The 20,674-nt window shown below is 34.9% G+C and overlaps 1 protein-coding gene across 3 annotated transcripts in view; it reads left to right on the forward strand.

Moving 5' to 3' along the window:
* Window positions 1-20,674, forward strand: part of EED (embryonic ectoderm development) — a 34,283-nt gene extending 13,609 nt beyond the window's left edge. Inside the window, exons 4-13 of one of the 3 annotated variants that reach the window (XM_004683268.2) lie at window positions 3,071-3,136; window positions 4,514-4,639; window positions 5,270-5,351; window positions 6,309-6,400; window positions 8,947-9,080; window positions 11,185-11,290; window positions 12,407-12,481; window positions 18,889-19,047; window positions 19,793-19,866; window positions 20,266-20,674. In XM_004683268.2, coding sequence (XP_004683325.1) covers window positions 3,071-3,136; window positions 4,514-4,639; window positions 5,270-5,351; window positions 6,309-6,400; window positions 8,947-9,080; window positions 11,185-11,290; window positions 12,407-12,481; window positions 18,889-19,047; window positions 19,793-19,866; window positions 20,266-20,392 — 1,041 coding nt within the window. In that variant the 3' untranslated portion in view covers window positions 20,393-20,674. Of the gene's footprint in view, window positions 1-3,070; window positions 3,137-4,513; window positions 4,640-5,269; window positions 5,352-6,308; window positions 6,401-8,946; window positions 9,081-11,184; window positions 11,291-12,406; window positions 12,482-18,888; window positions 19,048-19,792; window positions 19,871-20,265 lie in introns of those variants that run through there. The other 2 variants (XM_004683269.2, XM_012725738.1) reach the window with 2 other exon arrangements.

Below are 20,674 nucleotides of genomic sequence, written 5' to 3' on the forward strand. Positions count from 1 at the left end.
TTCATCATAAATGGATGTTGAACTTTTTATCAGATGTCAAGTATGTATACTTGAGGTTATCATTGAGATACAGGTACTCATTATCCTTTTCTTTTTTATTGATTTGTCTTATGTTTTTAATTTTTGAGGTCTTAAATGTTCTGTTTAGATTTCATTTCTATGTATCTGCTGTGCTATTTCTGCTTGAAGGTTCTGCTGAGGTTAGAATTAGGTGGGCTAATTGTGTGATTTTTTTTAGATGACCTGGTATCCAATTTGTTCTGGTGGACCTTGTTACTCTCCACCATTTGAATGTTTGGGTTTGGGTATGTTGTTTTGCTTTATAATAACCACTATAAGACTTCTTTCATGTGTAACTAGGTTTTGATAAATTCTTTTAGTTTTTGCTTTTCAGTTAAGTTCCTTAATCTTCCTTCTGTCTTGAATTTTTTTTTTTAAGATTTATTTATTTATTCATGTAGAACTGGGGTACAGGCCAGAGATGCAGAGGGTGAGAGGATTCACCAGAGACAGAGAGGGGAGCAGCCGGCGGGTCAGGAGAGGTTGCGCCATGTGGATCTCCACTGGGGCAGGAGGAACTCAAGAGGAAGTGGCTTAAGCTTTATAGTGCTGTGCTTTGACCAGTTGCATCACCAGGGAGGGCCCCAGAAATAAATTTTTTGTGCTTTTTTTTTTTCTTCTGCTACTGGACTACATGATGCCTATGTTATTTCTCTTTAGGTTATTTCAAAGGACTCTTTATTATTTTTTTTCCTATGATGTCCTGTTTGTGTGTTCACATTGTGCTTTTGAGCTCATTTTGTTTGCTTGTGTTAGTCTGCTTGTTAAAGCCCCTCATTTTTTTTTTTTTTAATCAGTTATAGTATTTCTTAACTCCTTTACATCTAACTGTGGCTGTACCATATTTTGGTCTTGCTGTTTTATTTTTTCTGTTTGAAAAAATAAATGCTGTTACAACTGTGAGCTTCATGCCCTCTCTAGTTACATTTTATAATTGTACTGCATTGAAATGCCTACTTTTGTGCTGTGTTTTGTGTTATTTTCCCCAAAGATTTATTTATTTATGCATATAAGAACTGGGGTGCAGGCAGAGATGGAAGGATGAGAGGATTCACCAGAGACAGTGGGGAGCAGATCAGAGAAACAGAAATACACTGCTGGGGGAGCATGGCTGATAATAGGGAGCAGAGGGCTTATATGCCATGTGGGTAGCTCCCTGGCCTGGGATCGAACTTGTGCTGTAGTGGCTGTATAGCTTTATAGTGCTGCTGCTTAACTCCTTATACCACCAGGGAGGCCTGCTGTGTTCTTCTGTTCATTTTTACTCTTTATGGATTATAGTGGAGATAAGACTTTCAGACTGTTGTCTTTGTACTTGTTGATAGGAGCAATAGACTAAAAGTTACTTTCTTTCCTTTTTCAGTTCAGAGCCTTATCCTGGAGTGTTTTCTTCTGTTAACAAGTGCTTAAATCCTGGCTTATGCAAATATTCTTGTGACTTCTTGGGTTAGCCCTGAAGTGTGAGGTAGTAGATGTTTTGAATGTCCCAGGCTTGGCTTTAGTAGTAGCCTCTTAACTGAGGAGACACAAGTAATCCAACTTGTTTCTTTCTACTGTTTCAGGCCCTGGGCTGTTCTTTATGGAGAGTCTCAAGCTCAGAACAGTAATCCTCACTCTGTACCTAGAGCCTGTAGCTCTCCCAACAGTACACCCTCTGTGTAGTGCCAGGTCACTAATGATCTTGATGTTTCTTGTGCTCCTGAGTCAGTAGGAGGTTCTACATTGCAGCTGTTTCTCCCTCTTGTGGGTTGTACTGTCTCTTGGGAGTTGTACTGTCCCAGCCTCACTGTAAACACTGGTCACTTAAAGCTTTTCCTTCCCCTTTCTTCAGTGTGTGCTGTGGTCATCCATTCAGGATGTGGTTATCCTTGAGATGGTTTGGGCTTTTATTTGAGATATGGAGGGGATAAGCTCAGCTCTTTACTCTGCTGCCATCTTGTCAGGCCCCTTCTCTAAGACTTTAAGAACTTGATTGAAAGGTGATAAAGCACAACTTTAGGAAGTATTTATGCCTTATTAAGTATTGTACTTTAAGATACTCAGTTTTAATCATTTAGAAGCACTGGTGCAATATAGATATAAGACTGGAAGATAGAAAACATTGTTATTATAATGTTTAACATACCTTAAAAATTATATAATGCATTAAACTTTATAATGACTTCCTTAATTTTTTTTATTACAAAGTTTATTTTTACATCATTTTGCACATTTTTTTTCCATCTCGATTGTAATCCCCGCGGGTTTCCCATCACCAAATCACCCCTGTGCCACCACCATAGTCCCGTGCGTCCCCCCCGCCCCCCGTTTTTGATCCCATTCCCCACTCCACCCCCACAAAATGTCTCTGTCTCTGGTATATGGTTGTTCATTATTTTTGTTATTTTCTCGCCTGGTCCATTATACTCCTGCTATGAGTGACACCATCCGGTATTTTTCTTTCTCTTTCTGGCTTATCTCACTAAGCATGATCTTTTCCAGCTCCATCCAAGTTGCTGCAAAAGACATGTGTTTCTCTTTTTTGGTTGCTGAGCAATATTCCATTGTATATATGTACCACATCTTTCTAATCCAGTATAATGACTTCCTTAATTTTAAAGGATCTTTTGAGGCAATAGTTTCTGTAGTTGTTTTTTTTTTTTTTTTTTTTAAGATTTATTTATTTATGCAAACAGAACTGGGGTATAGGCGCCAGAGGTGTGGCATGTGACAGGATTCACCAGAGACAGAGTAGGGAGCAGAATGTTCTGAAACACATTGCTAAGGGGAGCAGCAGGCAGGTCAGGAGAAGTCTGCTAGCCCATGTGGATCACCTCTCTGATCAGGAATCAAACTTGTGCTGCAGTGGCTGTGGATAGCTTCATAGTGCTGTGTTTTAACCCATTGCACCACCAAGGAGGGCCCAGTTTCTGTAGTATTTTTAATGCGTATCTGTGACAAAAGTAAGTTTAAAAGCTGAAGACACTGTTTCTTTTTAAAATAAAATTTATTATATTTTTGTTTTCTTTAGGTTACCTTATATGAATGTCACTCACAAGGAGAAATCCGGTTGTTGCAATCTTATGTGGATGCTGACGTATCCTTTCTTGGGGTTTTAAAATCGTCGGCTAAAGAAATTGATTTTAAATAACTACACTAAACCTTTTCTAAGTTGATGAATTTGTTAAAGTTATAATGGTTTTTATTCATATCCTCTTCTGTAACTATCACTATCACCCAAGAGATTTCTCATAACTATTTTAACTATTTTAAGTCATTTTCCTGATCCCTAGGAATCCGTGTAGGGTGGATGTAAGAGGATGGTTTAAGTGGCTTAAGGTTTAATAGGCAGAGAGTAACTAAAAGCTGCCATTTCTTTGACTTAAAGAATAGTGTCATTTTAGAATAGTATTTTGCTGAATTTGGTTTAATCAGAACCTGTAACTGGCAGTCATGCCAAGTATTTGATCACAGCCTATAGCCAAAAAAAAAAAAACCATGTAGTTTAGAAAATAAACTATTGCAATATGTGGGTGCATAAAGAAAAAGATTTAAAAAGGTATAGTGTCAGTTCAAGCTTGAAGGTGTTTATTCCAAACCCATTTGTAAAACTTAACAAATACGAAAAGAGAAGTACATTCTGCCAGAGACCAGCTCTGGTGAACAGGGTTGAGGAAAGGGATCCGGAAAAACTTGGAAATAAAGAACTGACAGACACAAAATAGAATTTAAAAGAAGCAGGACACATGGCTTCTCATTCTGAGCTCAATCATCCCTAGTGCCAGGGGGAACTCATTTTTATTGATATAAACCTCCCACACTTCCCACCCCCTTGTTAGTTACTAGACAATGAATTACTCATTCTCTTAGTATTTATCCTTGTCCAGTCTCACATTCACTGGCAAGATTCAGGCTTAGCTCTGCTGACATGGAAAAGGACACCGTGGTTTGGACACGGGTCAGTTTTCCAGCCCATGTTAACCAGTCTTGTAATCACAAACCCCGACATTCTCCCTATCTCTGCACCTCATGCCTCTAAGGGGTTTCCCAACACATTCATTCTCCCCTAGATAATAGAGAAATACATCATCTGTTGCCATATTGAGATGTCTCACTTAGGAAACAGTGCAAAATTGAGTAATTACTAACCTTGATCATGAGACATACAATCATAAGTATTGAGAGATAGCAAAAGTCAGCAAATTCTTGGACCTGACCCTTGTTTTAATAAGAAAAGTTTTATTGGTATGCAATGGCCATTCAATTTATTGTCTTATAGCTGCCACAACAGCATTTAGTAGATAAACAGCTAAGTAATCAAAATTGAGGTGAAGGCTTGGTTGTGTTTATTTGATACAAGTTTTAGATGTTAAATCTGGTAGTATCAATGCACAGTGGATTTCCATGTACTGTTATAATCATTGGTGTGCTTACTTTTCAAAAACTATTATGTTCCTTAACTGACATTTTTTAGGCTGATGAAAATTTTTATACTTGTGCATGGACGTATGATAGCAATACAAGCCATCCTCTACTGGCAGTGGCTGGATCTAGAGGCATAATTAGGATTATTAATCCCATAACAATGCAGTGCATAAAGGTAGGTTGCCACATGAAATTATAGCCCAGCTTTTTTTTTTAAATGCCTATCTAAAAATTTTTTTTGTTGGATTTTAAACTGGTGGAGCCAGTAACTGTAAAATTTTTCATTTGATTTGTACTTTGATTATTGTTTCAATTAGAAAAGTTTTTTGATGCCTGTCACATTTGGGTAATACATATTAAAGAATAACTGGGAAAAATTGCAAGGTTTTCTTTTTAAATTATTTTCCTCGCTCCTTATTCTAAGAAGTTCTAAATGACCATTAACAAAATACTGAATTTATTTTCTAACCCAAGTCAAAAGTACCGTGTAATAAGCCAATATGGTGAAATAGTTGAAAGACGATATTAGGAGAACTTTTATAAATCATTTAAAGTTAGTAGTTTTTAATCCTTGGGACATATTGAAATTATCTAAGGATCTTTAAAGGAGCTGGGCTTCCACTAATCTTATCAAACCAGGACATCTATAAATGTGATTTGAGCTTTTTTTTTCTTTGTGTTTGTTTGGTAGTTTTAATATGCAATCAAATTTGAGAAATACCATTTTAAGTGAAACTAAGATTAATGAAAAAGAATTTATTGATTTTTAGATGTGAAACCTGAAATGTTTGAAATTTAATTGTAGCACTATGTTGGCCATGGAAATGCTATCAATGAGCTGAAATTCCACCCAAGAGATCCCAATCTTCTCCTGTCAGTAAGTAAAGGTAAGACAAGAAATGCTTCTCTTGGTCCTTTTAATTTAGAAATGTTGATTTCTTAAGGGACAAACACATAAAGAAGAAATCCAATTTTAAAAAGAATTTACAGTAGTTTCAGTAGAAAAATCTTGTGTTTACATTAGCATCCCTAAGCCAAGCATTGGGAAAAGGACCACTAAATCGATAGTGGTGCGAGAACTACGGGAATCACATTTGGTGTATAGAAATCAAATACCATGCCAAATTTTTTTTAAAAAATGTATGAAAGTAAGTAAATAAAACATTAAATGTAAAAGTAAAAATAGGGCCTGGTGATGCAGTGGTTAAAGACACAGTGCTATCAAGCTGTCCTCAACAACTGCTACATGAGTTTGATTCCCAGCCAGGGAGCTTCTGTCTCACCTGCTGCTCCCTTCAGCAATGTATTTCAGTCAGTCTGCCAGGTCTGCTTCCCACTTTGTCTCTGGTGAGTATGCTCATCCCTTGCACCTTTAGCCTATACCTCAGTTCTTGTATGCATAAATTAATAAAACTTTTTTTTAAAAAAATCATCTCCCTGGTGGTGCAGTGGGTTAAAGCACAGCATTAAAAAGCTAAAGCCTGACCTCAGCTTGGGTTTGATCCCCGCCCCCGAGGAGACCCATATGGCGCAGCAGACCTCTCCTGACCTGCCACTGCTCCCATCAGAAGTATACTTCGTCATCTGCTTGTTCTGTTCCCCACTCTGTGTCTAGTGAATCCTCTCACCAGCCCTGCACCTCTGGCCTGGACCCCAGTTCTGTATGCATAAATAAATAAATCTTTAAAAACAAACATGAATATTTTATCTTGAAAATTTGACCTTGATCTCTAGTAAATCTACATGTTACATAATTATGTAAAGTAGCTTTTAAAGTTTTATTTATTTAAAAAGGTCTTGAAAATCCTATGACTGTTCATCTTAATTTTTTTTTCCTATACTAGATCATGCTTTACGTTTATGGAATATCCAAACGGACACATTGGTGGCAATATTTGGAGGTGTGGAAGGCCACAGAGATGAAGTTCTAAGTGCTGTAAGTGGAAAGCTGCAGAGTACATAGTAAACAATTCTGTGTTCCTCTTTATTATAAAATATGTGGTTTGTTTCATAGAGCCTGCCAGGTAGTCATTTCATTCATATGACAGAAAATTTTTATCTTAACAGATGAAGGAGTAAATCAACTTAATCTCTGTGCTTTATATCTATTCTTATCCTTTATACCAGTGTTAGGACTCTCCTGAAGAATACTATGAACTTGTGATTTTTCCTTTACTAATCTAAAGTCACTACATTAATTTTTATTTTGCTGTCTCAGTTATAAAAGGAAAGGATTAGGGCCCTCCCTGCTTGTGCAATGGGTCACAAAGCACAGCACTTCTTAAGAAGCTATCCACAGCCACAACAGCATGAATTCAAATCCTGGCTAGGGAGGTGACCCACATGGTATAGCAGACCTCTTCTGACCTACCTGCTGCTCTCCTCAATGGTGCATTTCAGTCAATCTGCCTATTCTGTTCCCTACTCTGTTTCTGGTGAATCCTTTCACCCTTGCATCTCTGGTCTGTACCCCAGTTCCTGTATGCAAAATAAATCTTAAAAAAAGGTTAAAGCAGGTAGGATTTCAGAAACTTTCCATCTTTCGTTTGAAATTGAAATATAGTCACCCATTTTTAGGAAGTGGTATATGTGCTTGTGTTGCATTTTAAATGTCATGGTATTGTCTTTTATGTTACCTATCATAATGATATGACACATGTTTTAAGTTATGTTTCACATTTTACACATTTGGCTTTACTTAACTTTTTTATATAGCTTATTTAATGATTTTATAGTGTTATCAGTTATCGTTCAATAAAGTGTAAAGGTGTACCATATTTTGAAGCTATGGTATTTTAATTACAATTAAATATTTCTATCTGGGATTTGCATGCTTTTGTAAGAATTATATCTACTGTAAGATATCCTGTCAACTTGGATTTTCGAGAAGTTGCAGTAACATTCTCTGTCTGGTTTCAAAAAATCTAAGCCTACCTTCCTTTATTAAGATCTGTAAATTAAACCTGCTGACTCTGGAAGTTTTACTGCCATTGACGTGAGTAAATTAGGAGAATTAGCAGCAACTAGAACTGTGAATTCAGTAAAAATCATACCTAAAGCTCTTAGGCACTTGTAAAAAAAGTGCTCATGATCAATTTAGATTAGATTAAGATATCCAAATCAGTAAGGAAAATGTCCTCGTGTAAAACAATCTTTTGTAACTTCTTAAAGTGAAAGCAGGAGATAGTCTGTAATACAGGAGTTTCCTGCTAGAAGGACTGATGTTTGAGATTTTTCACTAAAATATGTACCATATATGCTAGATGGAGTAGCATATCTGTATCTCAATGTTTTATCTGTGAAATACAGTGGAATAAAGTTGTTAGAATAGAGACCAACTAGGTACTGATTGCAGGTAAACCTCGCATGAGAAATTTTAAAATATGTGGTTTCCTTTGTTAGACATCTTTTCTTTATACATTTAAAAGTACTCGTAAACCTTTGTAACTTAATTGTTTTGACTCAGATACACAGATGAAATAAAATTTTGATTAAGATTCATAGTTTCATATAAAGATAACAGTTTCATTGCTAGATTAGGGTTTGATAAAGAAAAATGTAACTGAAGGTATTTTCAGTCAGAATAGTTGTTTTATGACCCTTGCTGGTGGCGCAGCAGGTAGCATAGCACTAAGAAGCTAAAGCTACTTCCACATGAGTTCGATCCCCACCTGCCCCAGAGGTGATACACATGGCGTGCAGACCTCTCTTGACCTGCTCGCTGCTCCCCTCAGCAGTGCACTTCGTCAGTCTGCCTGTTCTGCTCCCCACTCTGTCTCTGGTGAATCCTCTCACAGACCCGGCACCTCTGGCCTGTACCCCAGTTCTGTATGCACAAATAAATACATCTTAAAAAACAAACAAAAAAACATTTTAAAAAAAAGAATAGGGCCCTCCCTGGTGGCGCAGTGGGTTAAAGCACTGCACTAAGAAATTGAAACCACTTCCACATGAGTTTGATTCCCACCTGCCCCGGAGGTGACCACATGGTGTGTCAGACCTTCCCTGACCCGCCCACTGCTCCCCTCAGCAATGTACTTTGTCGATCTACCTGTTCTGCTCCCCACTCTGTCTCTGGTGAAGTCTTTCGCCACCCCTGAATCTCTGGCCTGTACCCCAGTTCTGTATGCACAAATAAATCTTTAAAAAAAAAAGAGAGAATAGTTTTCTCTAAGCATTGAATACCTTCATCATTAAGTAAAGGAAGTATTTAAAGATAAGTGAATAGATAAAACTGAATTAAAAGATTTTGCTTTCTTCCACTTTTGTATAAGCTCATAAACTATGGTGGTGATAAATCAGTTAAACCAAGTTTTGAAAGCAGTAGTAACAACCCTATATTTTAGGCGAGACCCAAAATGTTAATGTTGGGGTTTAAAGTACAATTATTCCTATATTATATGTCAAATGAAAATTGGGTGGTTTAATTTATAAAAATAATATATATTTAATACACATTGTTGTTTTCTGTTTTACATACAGGATTATGATCTTTTGGGTGAAAAAATAATGTCCTGTGGTATGGATCACTCTCTCAAACTTTGGAGGATCAATTCAAAGAGAATGATGAATGCAATTAAGGAATCTTATGATTATAACCCAAATAAAACTAACAGGTAACAGTTGTGGTATTTAAAATAATATGCTACCTCATGAATGTGTTTTATTTTTCCCAAAATTGTTATGGAAACCCCCAACATGAGTTTAGAAGGCACCATTTAAAAAATATATAGAGATTATAGCTTATATATTGTAAAATTTACCAATTTCTAATGGAAATCCTTTATTTTTAACCTGTGGCTCCTTTTTCAAGATCCACTTTAAACTATGTTTTGATTTTCATTTTGTAGCACTTTTCACTTCAAGGTTTCGTGAAATAAACACAGCATTATAATAAAGTTTAAGGTGTGTGTCCTTAAAAACCAACATGTGGGACTTCTCTCATGACCTAGAGGTTAATAAGGCTCAGAGCTGTCACTGTGAAGGCCTGAGTGCAATCCCTGGCCAGGGATCTGACCCACATATGGTGCAGCAGACCTTTCCTGTTTTGCTCCCCTTACAGTCTACTGCAGTAAAATCTATCTGTTCTGCTTCCCATTCTGTTTCTGGTGAATCCTCTCACCCACTCTGCACCTCTGACCTTCATCCCAGTTCTCCTATGCAAAAATAAAATAAAAAGATATTTATATATATTGTATGTCTACACACACATCCCATTTCTTTGCTTGATGTGGATTTCACCATGTTAAGCTTACCACTAAATGTCCAAGTCTGTGCTTCATACAGTTGACCCTTTATCCTGCTTAACCACCCTTCTACCTTCATACAATTGGCCCCTTTTATCCAGCTTAACCACCTGTCTACCCTTCTGGTAACCACCAATTGACCTTATTTTTTGTTTTATGTAGTTCATCTGTTGTTTTTTCTGTATAGCATAGCACATATTAGAAATTATATTGTGAAGTTACAAATGCTTGATGTTACTTAAACTTAACTGTGCAATAATGACCCTTCAGAATATGTTAACTAGCATTATTTGCCAGCACTGTAAATTCTAATTCAAGACAGTAAATCGTAATTAAGTTGGGGGACTTAATTTTACTCATGGTATTTTAATATTTTGCATTAAAGGATGCTTTCACTTTATTAAATGCAGAAAATTCAATGCAGAATTCTTGCTATATAGATAACTATATATGGGAACTTGATCGATTTTAAATATGTTTTTGAATGTCCTGATTCTTGGTTCAGTCATTCTGTTTTCAGAATTTGACCAGTCTGTTATTAATACCTTCATTACAACTATCCTTACCTATGTATGTTAATGAAAAACAATTAAGTGTAGCTACATTAAAATTTTTATCAGATCATTGATAATTTTAATAAAAATTTCAGGATTTGAGTTGTAAGATAAGTTAGGTGAGTTAGAGATGACTTAAATCAACATCCTTTTTACATCTGAGGAAAAATGGGACATGTGAGATGCCTAACACATTTCTGATTCATGGCATATCATTCATCTGTAGTTATTTCAGTTTAAAATATAATCATATACGAGATCAGAAATACTACATATGCTGTTAATTAAATATAGAATTGGTAGCAACTCATTTTTGTAATTTTCTCATAAGCATCTTTAAGCAAACAGTGCCTGCCATACTTTCCTAAATACAGGAAAAGTCCTAGTTAATAAATGTCAAAATTCTGTCAGATAACATTTTTTGAAAGTGCTGTTGCAAGCAAAACTCATCTACCTTATCTTTAGCAGCCTTTGAATGATGTGTCATTGTTCCTGTAAAGATGGCTGTCTTTTGAAATAATTCAGATATGTTGACTTTTGTGGACAATTACTGTTTAATTTTAAAAGACTTGAGTACTCAGGTAGCTTAGAATTTTTCTCTTAGAAATACTGAGTATGGAATGCAATTGCTTATCACTGGTGGGATACAAGAATTGAATGATTAATTATATATGTGTGTAATAGGATGGGAAGCTGTAATTTTTATACATCAAATTTGAGGCAGATAATGTAAAAAATGTAAAAAGATAAGTGGAATGACACTTTAGCTCTCAGTAAATAGATAAGAAATCTAGTTTTCTACAAATATAAAAGAATTAAGAATCATGTATTTTACTTTTCAGTGTTTAAATAAATCCAAAAATGAAAATTAGTGTGATTCTACTACTTTTTCCACTTAACATTTGACATTTCCATTTCAGGCCATTTATTTCTCAGAAAATTCACTTTCCTGACTTTTCTACCAGAGACATACATAGGAATTATGTCGATTGTGTGCGATGGTTAGGTGATTTGATACTTTCCAAGGTATGGTAGCTGCTGTTAAGCTGTACTTCCACTGTTTGTATGAGTTGAAATTTTTCAGGGAACATGGTTTTTTGTGCAGTTGGTAAATTGGATGGTAGAAGGGAAATTGCTGGGGTTTTTTTTTTTATGTCTAATGGTATTTTGATAGATGTGGAATTTGTTTTAGGCTTAAAACATCCTGATGAATTAAAATTTGTGGGCAAGTATTAACTTGTCAAGTGATACTGTTCTCTGATATCCGATGTTGTAAAATAACCAATATTTAAGCCAGTAGTGTGTGTGTGTGGTTTATGTGTGTGTATGTTTGTGTCATTTCAGTAAACTTATATACAAAAAGGGATAGCTGGAGTTGGCTCATGGGCTGGAGTTTGCGAGCCCTTGCTCCTAGTATATTGGTGTATATATATTTACAAATTTTTTGCTGATAATTGAGAGAAGTTGTTGATATCATCTGAACATTTAGGATTGGCACACTTAAGATAGTCATTATCCAGTTTCTTTTCTTGATGTGGATTTCAGGACATTTCATATTTTCTTGGACAGCACCTAATTTATTTATTCTTGGCTTTGTTGGTATAGTTTTATACCCTTTCCCCTTTTTAAAGCTTTTGATATTGAAATAGATTCACAGGAAGTATCAATAATAGTGTAGAGAGGTCCCAAATTGCCCTTCACCTAATTTCCTCTAATGCATACATAACTTCTATAACTTTTTACAACATCAAATCCAAAAAATTAACATTGTACAATGTCTGTGTATAGTTTTGTTTATGACATGTGAATGTTGTCATTTCAAGAACATAGAGAACCTTTTGAGATTGGTTTTTCACTCAGTACAATGCCATCCAAGTTGTCATGTGTATCAGTAGTTCTCCTTTTTACTAAGTAGCATTTCATGGTATGGATGTACCACAGTTTATTTAAACATTGATCTATTGTAGGGTATTTTGGTCCTTTCCACTTTTGGTCTGTTACCCAAAAAGCTGCTAATAAACAATTGTTCTTTTTGTGTGGACTTAAGTTTTCATTTCTCTGGGTTAAATGCCTAGAAGGGCAATTGCTGGGTCATGGTTAAGTTTGTTTAGTTTTTTAAGAAACTGCCAAACTATTTTCCAGAGTGGCCGTGCCATTTTACATTCCCACCAGCAATGTAAGAAAGATCCAGTGTCTTCGAATCTTCGCCGGCATTTGGTATTGTCACTATTTTTTATTTTAGCTGTTCTGATAGGTGTGTAGTGATATCTCATCATGGTCTTAATTTGCATTTCCCTGATGGCAAGTGGTGTTGAACATCTTTTTCATGTGCTTATTTACCATCCATATATCCTTTTCAATTATGTCTTTTCATATCTTCTCATTTTCTAATTGGGTTGTGTTGGTTTTGTTTTGTTTTTTTTTTCTTTATTCACATTGAGTTTTGAGAATTCTTAATATATTCTATGAATCCTGTGTCAGGTATGTAGTTTGCAAATACTTTCTTTCAACCTGTAGCTTGTCTTCTCATCCTCTTAGTAGGGGTCTTTTTGCAGAGCACATGTTTTTAATTTTGACAAAGTGTAATTTATTGATTTTTTTTTTTAAGTTATTTTATGGGCCATACTTTGACGATATTTTTAAAGCTCTTTACCAAAGCCTAAATCCTAAAGAATTTTTTAACTGTATTTTCTTCTAAAAGTTTTGTTTTATTTTAAATTGTGAGATTTTAGGTAGATCTTAATTTTTTGCATATTGATATCCAGTTGTTGTCAGCTTGAAAGACTTACTGTCTTCTCTTTGAATTGCTTTTGTACCTTTGTACCTTTAGTTCTGTGAGACTTTCTGGATTTTCTTTTTGGTTACTTCCACCAGTACATATACATAGTTGTAAATAAATAGAGTAGTTTTGTAAGCCTTGGAATTGGAATTCTACTTTATTATGCATTTTCAGAAGTATTTTACCTATATAAGTTCTCTTTTCCACTTGAGTTTCTGAATAATATATATACATACATGAGATTTTTTTTTTTTTTTAAGCCTTGATAGCATGTTGGGGGGAGGGAGAGAATTTTCATTGGAATTGTGTTAAACTCATAAGTCAATTTGGTGGAGGATTAATACCTTTATTCTGTTTAGTCCTCTAGTCCATGAACATGGCATGTCTTTTTTAGATCTTTGGTTTTTATTTGTCTTTTTTACTTTTAAGCATGGAAGTCACATACATACTTTTTTAGAGTTATATAGCTCAATATGTCCTTTTTTTGAGTGATTATAAGTGGTATTTCTAATTTTCATTCATATATATTCATTGCAAGTATAGAGAAATAAAATTGCTTTTGGCATACTAACTTTGAATCCTGTGACTTAGCTGAACTAAAGGTAATTTTTGACAAATTCGTGGGATTTCTCTATGTAGAACATTATGTTGTCTGAATTGGATGCTTTTTAATTTCCTTTTCTTACACTGCAAGCTTGCAGTCCTGTATTGAAAGCAGTGTTAGGAGCAGGCCTGTGGCTGGTACTGGGAAGGAAAGAATGAGTCTTTTCCAGTTACATTTATTAGCTGCGTGCTTTTTTTTTTTACGTATTACCTATCAAGTTGAGAACTCTCTTGTCCTAATTTTCAGGAGAATTTTCTGATGAATGAGTGTTTTATTTTGTCAGTGATTTCTCCACACCAGTTGTTAGGCTCATGTGTTCTTGATCCTACAAATGGAGTGGAATGCATTGGATGGTTTTGAGTATTGATCCAACTTCATATCCCTGGAATAAGTTTACTTGTTCATGCTTCTTTTTATATGTTGCAGACTTTACTTGCTTAATATTTTATTAAAGATTTTTGTGTCTGTATTTGTGGGATATAATATTGGTTTGAAGTTTTGTTTTTTGTATTGTCTGTCTGGTTTCAGTATCAGTACTGACTTTATAAACAATTGCAAGTTTTCCCTCTTTTCTGCAGGAGTTTATGTATAATTACTGTCATTTCTTTAAATGACTGATAGAATTCTTTTGTTATGTTATTTGTGTCTCGAAATTGGGGAGAGGGGTTAAGTAACAAATTGAATTTCCTTAATAAAGTGTACTCATCATAGTAAAGTTGTGGTAGTTTGTGCTGTTTGAGGAATTGGTTCTGTTGTAAAGTTTATGAGTACAGGATTGTTTGTGGTACTGCCTTATACATTTGAAATCTGCGGGTTTTCAGGTGAAAGCTAGTTTCATGAAATTGGTAGGTAGTTTATGTCGGCTCTTTCACTGGGCTAGTGGGGTAGTTCAGATTAGTGAGTTTGATACTTTACTTTTCTATTGGGGCTATTGATATAATATCCCTTGCAGCACTAATTTAGCTACAGCTCACAAGTTTAGATAGTTCAGTTGCTAAGTATTGCGTTTTTTACTCTCCCGTTGATTTCTAGAATAATGCTTTTTGTGTCTTAAATTTCTTGTTTTATGACCCTGTTTTAAGTATGTTCATGGGAGCGTGAAAAGAATGTCTTTTGCTATTGGTTGGAGTGTTCTGTAACTGACAATTAAATACTTTTGGTTGATGATGTGGTTGAATTTTTCTGTGACTTTGTTGATTTTCTGTCTACTTGTTTTATCAATTTTTTTAAAGATATACTCATTTATTCATACAGAACTGGGGTACAGGCCAGAGATGCAGAAGGTGAGAAGATTCACCAGGGACAGAGTGGGGAGCAGAACAGGCAGATAGAGGAAGTACACTGCTAAGGGGAGCAGTGGGCGGGTCAGGAGAGGTCTGTGGCGCCATGTGGTCACCACCGGGGCAAGCGGGGATCGAACTCATGTAGAAGTGGCTTAAGCTTCTTAGTGCAGTGCTTTAACCCGCTATGCCACCAAGGAGGGCCATGTTTTATCAGTTTTTAAGAGACAGGTGTTAAAACTTCTCCAGCTATAATTGTGGTTTAATTCTTTTTTAGTTTGAAGACATTTTGTAGCTCTGTTTGTACCTATATACTTATTGCTATAACTAACATGGCTTGATCCTTTTATCATTAAATAATGTCCATCTTTATCTTATACTTTGAGGTCTTCTTTATCTTATTGTAGTAAAACCAGTTTTGTTTTCTTTTGATTATGCTTGCATGCTGTATCTTCTTCCAAGATACTTTGAATCCACCTATATTGTTACCTTGGGGGTTTCTTGCTGATGGCATGAAGTCAGCTCAAATGTTTTCTTAGTCTGCTTACCAAACAGTCTTTTATTTTGTGTGTTCAGAGCATTTATACAGGAACCTTGAGGTATTAATTATTACATTAATTGGTAAATATTTATGTACAGTGGACAAAATTTATAAATACGTATATTTTTGTTTCAACCATAGAAACATAGTTTAACAATTCAAGAGGGAAAATAAAATACTGTACTCGTTTTACTTTCCCTTTTTCTTCCTGATGTTATAAATTCCTTCTGATATCATTTCCTTTCTTATTATAAACTTCCTGTAACTATGGTTAAGTTTGTTGGAGAAAAATCCACTTAGTTTTCCTTTGTCTGAGAATTGTCCTTATTTCCCCTTCATTCCTGAATATTGTATTCATCTAGTATAGAATTTTGTGTTGACAGTTGTTTTCTTTAAACATTTGGAAAATGGCCTTTTGCTTTTTAACAAGAAGCTGCCTTCATTGGAGTTGATTTTTTTTTTCCCTTATAGATAAGGTTTTCTTTCTGTCTTAACTACTTTGAGGGTTTTTTTCAGAAGTTTGACTATAATGTGTCTCAATAGGGGTGTTTTGAATTTACCTTTTTAGGGTTCATTCACTTTGATGAACCTGTAGAATAATTATGGTTTTTTTTTTTTTTTTTTTGAGGGCATCATTTAGCCCAAATAAGGCCATTATTGCACTTCTTTTTTAGCTGTCATCTCCTCCCCCCGCCCTTTTTTTTGTAACTGAAGATTTGAATGTTGTTAAATCTTTCCTTTCATCTCTGAGACTGTTGTATTTAAAATCTGTTTCCTCTTGGTCAGACTGAAAAATTCCTGTTGTTCTAAGTTTAAAGTTACTGATTCTTTGATATATTTTGCTATTGGGTCCTTGAGTTGAATTTTAATTTTGATTTAGTTTTTTTCAAGTTTTGATATTTCCATTTGATTCTTTGTATTTTCTTTCCTATACTATAGTTTTTTATTTTATTGTTTTAGGTATTTGTAATTGCTCACTGAAGCATTTTTTTATGATAACTGCTCTGATATCCTTGTCAATAGTTAAGCACCTGTATCATCTCAGTGTTGGTATCTATTGTGTGTCTTCATTAAAATTGAGATTTTTGTTTCTTGGTATGAGTGATTTTATTACTGATATCTGGATATATTGAGTATTATATTACAATTCTGGATCTTATTTAGATTTTCTATAGCAGGCTTCCTTGGATAAATATTCAAATAGGTAAGGGGAGCACAGCTTCATGATTGGCAAATAGCAGGGTGAGTCTGTTTCCTACTTGCTTGAACTTGGTAACTGTCTCTCTACAGTTGATATCTCTTCAGCTGATAAGGGCTAGAATGCCCATTACTGCTCCCTACTGACATGATAGGCATTAGCACTGTGAACATCTTGATGCCCTAGAGCTCCTTTGATACCAACCCAGCCCGAGAGAAAGAAATGAGTGACCTGATTAGTAGAAAAGGTAGTGAAGAGTAAGGAATATGTGCATTTTGAACACCTGAGAACGGTGACTCTGGGCATTGCTAGTTTGTATGGTAGTGAGTCTACTTGTTTCTGTGATGTTTGGCTGGCGTAGAGGGAAAATTCTTTCTTGCAAGGTTAACCACGTTCCTGTATCTTTTATCTAGAGAGTAGGTTTTTGTTAGGGCTTTTATTTCTCCATCTGTTAGCATTGCTGAGTTGCTGCCTTCAAACAGCATTAGTATGGAATGCATTAATAAGGTCCTTCCCTTTCTCCCCCCCACCCCAAAAAAAAGGTCAGAAAATTCTCTCCTTCATGTCCAAATATTCTTGACCATTCTGTGATTTGTACCTTTCAGAGTCTTGGAGATTTGCTATATTGTTGATATTCAGACTTTTAAACTGTATTTAGCAGGACACCTAGAGGCTGAAGTAATAAGCCAGAAGCTTTTAAAACTGTAAGAAAAGGATTTTTGCATTTTAAGTGGGAAGTTGAACTGAATGAACTATATTGATAATATCAAATCAGACTGCAGCAGAATCATTGGGAGAATATTGTGAAAATAGTCTTAAGTCTCATCCTCAGATAGTCTAAATCTGGCACGAGACCTAGGAATTTGTAATTTTAAAAAGCTGTCCATATAATTTTCTGAGTGCAACCATCTGTTAACATGGCCAAGTTCTTTTTATCTTACTGTGCTTTAGTTCTCCATGAGGGGACTTTATTAGTTAAGAAGTCTCTACTAGTGTAGTGAGCAAGAAGCACTTAGAACAGCTACTTTACAATCTTTGTGTTCTTAGCCTTCTTTCTCAGAGATTGTTGTGGTAGGGTTAAGATCAAGATAAATACTTTGAGAAAATTCTACAAGTTAATGATTTAATAATACACTTAGTTAATAGTCATCAGACTAAATGACCTCTGAGGTATATTGTAGGAGAGAAAGTGTATGGCATATAGCCCTGGGATTTTATATAGTCTAAAACATGCAGAGAAAAGAAAAAAATGTTGGCCCTTCCCTAAACTTCCTGTGGCCCTATTGTAAAGTCATTTAAATGCCAGTGAACCCCATTGGGCTGTCACAATTGATTAAGTAGATTCTGTCCTACACTCTTCAATTACAATAGAGTTTCTCAATCTTGGACCTATTAAATTGGATTAAGATACTTTTTTATGCTATGCATTGTAAGGTATTCAGCAGAATCTCTGTTCTCTGTTGTAGGCAAACCATTGACTTACACAGTAATATGAATAGTTCCCAGTGTTCTCCAATTTTTTTTCTTTACATTCTTTAGTGCTTGCTGCTTCGGTATCATGTGTGCAAAGTTTTGATGATAGAGGAAGGTGTAACTCAGTCTTCCTACCCATTCCCATATCACTGTCTTGATGTTAAATCACTGCTTTTATTGCCTTGTATAATTTGGTTTCTGTGACCCTTTCAATGAATTTATTAGCTTTCCTGTAAGATCTATTAAGCATGCACAATGTTGTATAGATTCTGGCGACAAAAGATTTAATAGTTAACTAGGTAAAGGAAACCACATGGGATTAAAAGTGGAATGGGTAGTTGGATGGGTGAAGATGAAACCACCAAAGTAAGAAGAGGCCACATTGCAGAACCATGTTTTCTAACCCAGTGTTTGTATTTTTACCTTTCTATAAAACACTACATTTCTGGATGTCAGAGGATCTAGAGTAGAGTTTGGTTTAGTCTGGAAGAGAAATCGTGACTTCCAAAATGAATATTCCAGATGATGTAATGCTCTTGTGTTGTCTGATTCTGTTGGTAATCAAACTTCTTGTCTTCAAGTGTGGACACTGACTCTGTAAATATGAATGAATGTATGTCATTGTGCTTAGATGGATAACCAAGTTTTAAGAGCTCTCAATTTGAAAATGGTCATAAGGAAAGAACTTTGTTTTTAACATTTAGATTTCAGTTCTATAAATAATTTTTTTTCTCATTTCTCTCTTAAAGTCTTGTGAAAATGCCATTGTGTGCTGGAAACCTGGCAAAATGGAAGATGATATAGATAAAATTAAACCCAGCGAGTCCAATGTGACTATTCTTGGACGATTTGATTACAGCCAGTGTGACATTTGGTATATGAGATTTTCTATGGATTTCTGGCAAAAGGTAGCATATTTTGATTTTGAAATTGTTTGATTTGAAACCATTGTAATTGTAGTGTTATACATCTTGTTTGTCCAAGAATTAACATTAATGTTTTGCATTGATTGCTTTAGCCCTTGGTATTTTTTTATTCTGCTTTTATGGCTTTGCATATCATCTTTGTAAATAAAATTCGCAGGTGTCAGCAGTAAAAGTTAGGTTTACTTTACATAACATTTGTTGCTAAAAATTAATGTTAGCTGGTTAATGTAGCTTTTTCCCAGAAAAGCCTAGAAGAAAAATCATCATGAATAATAGAGATACAATGCTAATTGTCTGAAATTTTAAAGAAATTTGGAGCTTAGGATTTTGCGATAACAGATTACCTGGGAATTCATTCCTATAGGAGTTTTAAAAGGGCTTTTTTTTTAAAATATATATAGCATTTGTTACATTCTTTAAGGTAAAACAAAGTGTAGTAACTATAAACTTTAAAACCCTTCATAAAAATAATATAGTAAAAGTTACATGAATACGGTTTCTTTCTCAAAAACTACCTTATTATATATAATTAGACTGCAGTTGACAAAAACAGCAGAACAAAATCATAAGTAAGAGGAAACTACTGTGTTAGTTGCTCTTAATTACACTTATGAGTCAGAAATATAAAAAGTAACCCAAAACAGAGACTAGAGTTTTTCTGAAATTAGATTTTATAGGATGACTTGAATACCTTGATAATTTGATGTTTTTAATAATTTCTATACAGATGCTTGCATTGGGCAATCAGGTTGGCAAACTTTATGTATGGGATTTAGAAGTGGAAGATCCTCATAAAGCCAAGTAAGTATTCAGAAATTTCTACCTTTTTCTTTCGAATGCCATGCTAGTGTAGAGTGTTGAGGTGGTTGAAACCTGCAGTGCACCCTCAAATTGTTTGGAACATTTACTTTGTCTTAGAGTTAATTTAAGATGTTTCTTTTTAAATTCTAAGTAATGATTGTTCATGAGTTCCTTGATAGCATGATATTTTTCTTTATATAATATATGTAGTGCCTCTTGAATTTAAAATAGAACCAGATTTTTCTAAATTTGAAATCAGGCTCTTGCTGAAGTATATTCTGTTTTTAAATGCTTTTTCTCTGTAACTTGAGTATCCATTTCGAATGAACTGTTTTGTGTTAAATACAACATTATGTGTGAATGGTATTTACTTAACCCATTGTTGTATTTCCCCCCTAGATGTACAACACTGACTCATCATAAGTGTGGTGCTGCTATTCGGCAAACCAGTTTTAGCAGGGATAGCAGCATTCTTATAGCTGTTTGTGATGACGCCAGCATTTGGCGCTGGGACCGACTTCGATAAAATACTTTTTGCCAATCAAAACTAGAGTGTGTTTTCTGTGTACAATAGAGTTAATGTATCTTGCTAGTAAGGGCACATAGAGCATTTAGAGTTGTCTTTCAGCATTCAATCAGCTGAGCTGAATGTAGTGATGTTTACATTGTTTATACTCTTTGTACTGTCTTCTGCTCAGACTTTACTGCTTTTAATAAAAATTTATTTTTGTAAAGTTGTGTGTTATTTTAATTTATTTTCATTGTGATGCAAAGAACTGTTGAAAGTAATAAAATTATATATCTGTTT

This window comes from Condylura cristata, unplaced genomic scaffold (assembly GCF_000260355.1).
Source record: "Condylura cristata isolate star-nosed mole 26May11 unplaced genomic scaffold, ConCri1.0 scaffold00015, whole genome shotgun sequence".
Classification (NCBI taxonomy): domain Eukaryota; kingdom Metazoa; phylum Chordata; class Mammalia; order Eulipotyphla; family Talpidae; genus Condylura; species Condylura cristata.